Source organism: Tupaia chinensis, unplaced genomic scaffold (genome assembly GCF_000334495.1).
Source record: "Tupaia chinensis unplaced genomic scaffold, TupChi_1.0 Scaffold000101_1, whole genome shotgun sequence".
Classification (NCBI taxonomy): Eukaryota; Metazoa; Chordata; class Mammalia; order Scandentia; family Tupaiidae; genus Tupaia; species Tupaia belangeri.
This window is the reverse complement of record NW_006159565.1, coordinates 1831970-1839373: the sequence shown is the minus strand read 5'-3', so window position 1 is coordinate 1839373 and position 7404 is coordinate 1831970. Positions and strand designations below refer to the sequence as shown.

The window sequence follows — 7404 nt, the reverse complement described above, 5'->3', positions numbered from 1 at the left end:
GTGACCTGGCTGCCTGAGGTGTCCAATGGTCAGCAGGCAGGAGAATATAAATTCACCTCAAGGAGGAGCCAGGGTTGGACATCCAGCCAGGAGCTCAGCACACATAGAGAGCTTAGGTTAGGATGGCTATCAGGTTATTTTGTGGGGTAAAGGTTCCTCCTGAACTAGAAATCAGACACAGAAGGTGGAAACTGAGCAGGAATAGCAAAACAAGAAGAATCTAGAAATGTGTGGTGTAAGGAAGACCAAGGAAAACAGGAGGCAGACTAGAAGGGGCTGTGGAGTTTTGGCTTTTAAGATAAGAACACTAAAGCAGGTCTGCTCCATCTTTGAGACTGACCCCACATCCCATAGAGGATAGGCAAAGCTGCAAGTTACTGAATACTTCCTGAGGAACAAGCATCTTCTGCTTCAGTGACCAGTCTTGGAAAGGTCAGTACCATTTATTATATTTCCATGTGAGATGAGGAACCAGAGAACCAAAGTCTGAGTAGTGCTTCCTGAGGACCACAGCTGTAGGTGGTACCCACGAATCTGAGCCATATGTAGAGTTCTAGCTCAAGTCTCACCTGCCTTATTTTTCCACATGGGGGAGGCCCTTCCTGCCCATGAGGCAAGAGTTAGGAAAGCATGCCAAGTTCAAATGCAGGAAGGTCTGCAGCCTGGCTGGGAACTTTTGAGGACTGCAAACTGTAACTTACGGGTTCTTTTTCAAAGAAAAAGCCAAAGCCATCTTCAGTTGGTGAAAGGGGAGCTGGGAGGTATTCTGAGAGTAGCGAGCTAACCAGATGAGATCATCATTCTGCAATCTCAGGGCAGGCTGCGGAGATTAAGTGCCTAGATAAATGCCTAGCGCCTGGCCTGGCTATGTGAGTGCCCAGCTCTTAGGTTCTCTAGCAGTTAACCAAATCCAGGTTGGTGAAAATCCACACAGGTGAAAACCTAGTTTGCTTTTATAAACATGTTCTTTACCTCCCATGACAAGGCTGACTCCAAATTTCAACTGGTAATCCAAATGGGTTTAAAATGCTCCTGTATTTACCTGGAATTTCCTCAGTGTTTAAGTTTTCACTTTGTTTGGTCACAGATAATAAAAACCTGAAATGGAAATACAACCTCTAGAATAAATTATGAAGATGTTATATTTACCTTTTAACTCCTCTCCGGAACTCAAAGAGTTTTTGACCCTCTGGAATGGAAAATACCCTAATCACGGTCCCCTATAACAAGGAAAAAAAAATATGTATGTATGTATGTATGTACGTGTATGTGTGTGTGTGTGTATATATATATATATATATATATACACGTGTATACATATATACATATACATACACACACATGTATATATATATATATGCATCTGAGTAAAAGCAGATTTTTTTCTATTTCTTTTACATCAAACTAGAAATGAACCACATGGTACATTTTCAGTGACAGCTCTGCTCTGGGCCATGAGGGAATTTTGAGTCTTAGTGCCTGAATTCCCCAAGGGGTCTTGTGCAAACCACAAGTTCGAGTCCTGGCCCCAGTGGCATGAAGAACACAGCAGGCATGTGTGCCTAGAGTTCCAACAGGATGGAAATGTGGTGTGACCACACCCCATTAGGGGTGCTTTTACCCTCTCTTTCTGGCCAGCACACGTGTTCTCTGGAAAGCACAAGTACCCTCTAGCAATTAACTAAAAGAAAGAAAGAAAAAAACAAAAGGGAAAAGGCCACATTCTTTTAACCTAGAAATGTATATATGGCCAGCTGATGGCATGATTGCTAAGGTGGCTGGATCCCATATAGCCAACTGTGTGGTTCAAGTCCTGGATCTGGTAGCTTGGAAAACACACCGTGTGTGTGCGTGCATGCCCAAAAATCCCCAGAAGATAATGGAGAGAAGGTATTGCAGAAAGACCATCCCTCCTGGAAGGTGACTTTTCACTTTCTCACTCTGTCTCTTTCTAGTGAGCACATGAACCATGTAGAAAACTAAAAAAAAAAAAAAAAAAAAAAAAGAATTAAGAATTTGACAATGAACCACATACCATGATAACTCACACTCACAAGTAATATAAAACTTAAATCGAAATATACAAGTTACGTATAGATACATGTGGACCTAACAAAATGTGTATTTAAAAAAGATTTATATATTTATATTTATTTAAATATATTAGGTTTTTTGGAAAGTCACAACAAATTTTTTTGTTTTTCTTTGCAAAAATGCATGACTTTCAACAACCCAATATTAATCTATAATAACAACATATTATAAACAACATCAATGTCAATGTCCTAAAAGGATGATGATTAAATATTTGTACAGCCATTACAAAAAAATATTTTTAATTAGAGATGCAATATTATGCACACTTAAATGACAATGATAAATTACACATATAGTATGACTTATTTCCTTAACTAAAAAAGAATAAAATACACTGAAAAGTATTTAGATCAACTGGAAAATAGAATTATGCTTTTTTTTTTTTTTAAGTTTTTGCTAGAGGGTGTGTGCGCTTGCCAGAGAGAGAGAGAGAGAGAGAAGAAGGAGGAGGAGGAGGAGGGAGGAGGGAGGAGAGAAAGCGCTCCCTGAGAGGGATGGCCATGATATAATCCCTTCTCATCCATTCTCTCAGGATTTGGGGCACAGAGGCACATGCGCATGATGTGTTTCATGCCACAGGGTCCAGGACTTGAACCACGAAGTAGGCCATGTGAGATTCAGTTGCTTTAACTCTTTATAGTCATATGTTAGTTTTGTAATTAAAAATGCACTACGTGAGTGGTGTGGTTACAAATGGCATTTTCACCTCTTTTGTACATTTCTAGCTACCAGAAATACCTATTAGCCTTCTTGTTGGACAATGGCAGTATACGAGATTCACTCACTCTGTGGCAGCCCACATGGACAGCCTGACTAGCAGGTTATTATCTTTCCTTTTCTCGAACCTGGGGATATAAAAACTTGTTTGGTCACTTCACTCTGTGAGTGAGATGAAAAAGTCCATCGAAGCCTTTGTGCTAGTTTCTACAGGGCTACAAGAGACTCACCTTCTCTGAAGCAGTGGCAAGTTTGGTTCCACTTGCATCAAAAGCCAATGCCGCTAAAGGACTGTCATGAGCTGGGATCATGTTTGCAGCTCTCTGAAAGGGAAACCAATAAAATGTGACTTCCATGCAACAAGAGTCTTTCCCTTGCACTACTATTTGGTCAAGACACTGAAATACTGACTAGCTGTTACTATAATAAAACACCATTGACAGTTAATACAAATACAAATCCACCTGACTTACTGGGGGTAGGGTCCAAGGGTATGCTGCTTAAATTTTTTTTTTTTTTTTTTTTAAGAATCATTTACTGGGACCAGTAGTTGGCATAATGGCTATGTCGCTGGATTCCCACGTAGTTGACTACAGTTCGAGTTCCGGACCTGGTGGCTTAAACTCACGCCAGGCGCGTGTGCATGTGTGTCCAACATTCTGAGAGGAGAATGGAGGAGAAGGGATTGCAGTGTGGCCATCCCCCTGGGGAGTGATTTCTCACTTTCTGTCTCTGTCTTTCTGGCAAGCACATGTGCCCTATAGCAAAAACCTCTCCAAAAAAATTATTATTTACTTGGGACCAGCAGATGGCATAATGGCTATGTCATTGGACTCCCATGTAGTTAACTGCAGTTCAAGTCCTGGACCCGGTGGCTTAAAACTCACACTGGGCATCTGTGCGTGTGTGCGTGCCCAAGATCCTGAGAGGAGAATGGAGGAAAAGAGACTGTGGCATGGTCATCCCCCCTGGGGTGATTTCTTGCTTTCTATCTCTTTCTGTCTCTCCAGTGAGCACACGTGCCCTACAGGAAAAATCTTTCTGTGAAAATAAAAAAAAGGGGGACTGGTAGGCAGTGTGGTGGTAAAGGGCACTGGACTCCTCCCACATGGCTGACCATGGTTGGAGTCCCAGATCTGGGGGCTTGCTTTCTCACTCTGCTTCTCCCACTCTGTCCCTATCTGGTCAAATTAAAATAAAGTTAAATATATAAAAAAAGATTATTTACCTAATTTTATTTATTATTATTTTTCAATTTGCTATAGGGTACATACAATCACCAGAGAGAGACAGAGAAAGAGAGAGAGTAGGAAAATGAGAAAGCAAGTCACCAGATCCAGGATATGAACTGTGGTCAGCCATGTGGGAGGTCCAGCATCTTAGCCACAATGCTACCTGCTGGCCCCTGCTCAAACTTTTTTTTTTTTTTTTTAAAAAAAAACAAGCTATCTATCCAGAGTTTTCTACATTCCTTCACTCACACTGCTAGAAGTTCAGTACATGTGTTAACTTAGTCATAGACCTGGAGGCAGAATTAATCAGACCTGCTTTGCCATTAAAATAGCAGTGAACACTGTACTGCAGAGCCAAACAAACAGGATGCCAGATACCAGAGCACTTCTCTTTAGAAAAAAGATACATTTTCAAGAGTTATCCAAGAACAAAAGGAATCTCACCAAGTTAATGGTGTCAAAGACCTGCACCTCTCCAATGGTTGCACTTCCCGGATATGCCAAGTAACAATTGTCATTGTTTATGGATAGTGCACACAAGCCTGTGAATAATACATGAAGAACAAAATGCAGTCTTAGAGGATTTCTGTCCTGGTTGTTATATATTATTTAGCATTAATTTAACAAAACATGTAGAAGTCAAAAATAGCTCTACTACAACCTTGTTCATTCTTTTGTTTTAAAGTTATGTACCCCAAACCACCATCTCTAGTGACATCATATAATAAGAACAGATTAAAGGCCTTTGGTTTGAATTGATCAGTAAACGCAAAATTGAAAGTTGATCAAACTAATGAATTTATATGGTCACAAGACCAGCATCAGTAGGAAGGCTGCTTGGCTTAAGATCAATACTTTTAAAATCTGTCTCATCTGTGGAACCTACAAAGAGAAAAAAATTTCTCTCACCTATAGCTTATCTTTAAAAGGCAAAATCAGAAAAGCAGGATTCTCTTCTCACAAATCAATTTACCTGCAGGGTTTGGGGGGGTCTCCCTGATTGTATGTAGTACCTTCATGTCCCGAATGTTATGTATATACAGAGACTCTTCTAGGCATACTATCAGCCTCTAGAATAGAAATGAAAAACAAAGAAAATCAAGCATGAAAAAATGTCCAATACAAAACATGCCCCCTGATCTTCACTTAACTGACTCCTCGATTCCTTCCAGAACATGCAGACCAGATGCACAAGGCGTAGAGGATACAGATGGCTTTCCAATACTAGTCAGTGGAGTCTAGAGCCAGCTGTGCCAGCCACGATTACTGATGCCAGCAGTACGAGGAATTATAACCAGGCGATTTACTTCAGTATCACATAAGCTGTAGCTAAGGAAAGTGTGCTTTGGATAGATTTGCTAATGGTAAACTGCCTTTAAACACTGATGTTGAATAAAGAATGGGTACAATGAAAATAAAAGCCTAGACACTTTTAAAGTATAAAATTTCATTTTGCACGCAGCTGATTTTCCAAGTTCTTTTTCTGTTCTAAAGAAAACTAATGCAGACTTGGACTTATAGATGTACCATCAAAAATGTACATAATGAGGTATCTGGGGATGGGATCTAAGTCTAAACACAAAATTCATTTATGTTTCATATACACCTTTACATCTAACCCAAAGGTAATTTTTATACCCTATCTTTATATTGCAGTATTTTGACTGCAACCTGTCAGGTAAGGACAGATGTGGAATTTCCACTTGTGGCATCATGTCAGCACTCAGAAAGTTTTGAACTTTGGAGCATTTCAGATTTTTTAGATTAGGGCTGCTCAGTTTCTGTCCTATCATTTCCCATTTTAACTAACTTTGTCAGCTAACGAGCCAATTCCCAGTTGCAGTCATGTACACTCAGAGCCTTCACTGCAACTATTTTATCCAGTCACTGTATCTCTGCTATGACTACCAGCTGTCGTAATGGACATTTCCTAACTGGTACTTCACTAACCTGCCCTGCACAGAGCACCGCTATAAACAGAAAACACAAAGGATCTCATGGGCATTGCTGTTATTTTGTAAGACAGTACAAGCCAGGTGACAGGATCATGAATTAAACTCAAGGGCTATTCACCAAGTCCTCACCCTGTCCAGACATTCTTGCTAGTTTAAGGGAAGATATAAAAAACAGTAGTAAGTCCTTCATCTTAAAGGTTAAATTTCCTTATAAAAGCAAAGAGTCTGTTAGAGTTTTAAAAGGTAAAACGTTTTAAATGCAAAACAATGTAATATAAATAAAACCAAAAACTATGATATCAACTCTATGAATGGTGTATACAGGTATACAAAAGGATGGTTAAGATTCGTGTCTCAAAGGATGCATAAAATAATCTAACAGACGCAGAGCCATTCATCATGAATGGAATGGTTTCAGCAGAGCTGGGGAGATGGGAGAGCAGTAGTCAGTGGTGGGGTGAAGGATCAGTGCACAGCAATGTGGGCAAGAGGCAGCAGGTAATGGCAGAGCTGGCAAAGGGACCTGGATGTAGGCCTTGTTGAGACAACTGCAGCCATGCTGACAAGTGGTGGGCAGAGCACCCCGGCAGTCAGATTTGAACAAGAGCATTACTTACCTGCCTGTTCAGCTTCACAGCCAGTATTGTGTTAGAATAGCTATAGTTGCAGATCTCGGTTCCCTTCTTAAAGTGGCAAACTTTTAGCTTCCTAGGAGCTTTGAGGCTAACGATGGCCACTAAGCTGCTTGAGAACAACCTTTCTACAATGCATACATCTTCAGTGTCAGCTGAAATGAGAAAAAGAGTAATACAAAGATATCAGTTATCTCCTTGGCAACGGGGAGAATCTGCTCACAGAGAGTGACATGTAAAGTAGAACATTATGGGGTGCATTATAGGTGGCTGGTCATGTGGCTAGAAATTCTGATTATGGGAGAGTACGGAAATTCTGATTATCTGGAGCCTCAGGAATGTTTCCACTATAGATAAGGATGTTCCTATATGAAAATTCCACAAAAGACCAATTATAGAATTACTTAAATTGATTCTTCAAAATAAGCCCTGTGGCTGGACTTAAACACCTTTGCAAGTTTAGAAACCAAACTACTACATAAGCAAAAGACTAAGATCTAAGAATCCACGTTACTAAATCACAATTTCTAGAAAAATCCATGGTATCATTTCAACATGAATTTGACTGCCTAGTGTGCTGAACACCAAGCCTAAGTACTAACACACCAATGTTAGCTAGAGCCATACATATCCAAAGCAGCGTGGTATGTACTTGTTTAAAATACATATACATAGTATAAGACTTTGCTATTTCTTAAAATGGAAGAGGCAGTAAAATTAAGTCATGGTTCTAAACTCTTTATATTGTAGCTGTTTATTCAGCTGCTTTTA

The 7404-nt window shown here is 40.0% G+C and overlaps 1 protein-coding gene across 2 annotated transcripts in view; it reads right to left on the bottom strand.

Moving 5' to 3' along the window:
* WIPI2 (WD repeat domain, phosphoinositide interacting 2) overlaps nt 1-7404 on the bottom strand; it is a 47855-nt gene that overhangs the window by 6825 nt on the left and 33626 nt on the right. For both annotated transcript variants that reach the window (XM_014585964.2, XM_014585965.2), the window contains exons 4-8: nt 6619-6788; nt 5020-5116; nt 4491-4588; nt 3045-3137; nt 1150-1220 (exon numbers count right to left, since the gene is read on the bottom strand). In XM_014585964.2, coding sequence (XP_014441450.1) covers nt 1150-1220; nt 3045-3137; nt 4491-4588; nt 5020-5116; nt 6619-6788 — 529 coding nt within the window. The remainder of the gene's footprint in view (nt 1-1149; nt 1221-3044; nt 3138-4490; nt 4589-5019; nt 5117-6618; nt 6789-7404) is intronic.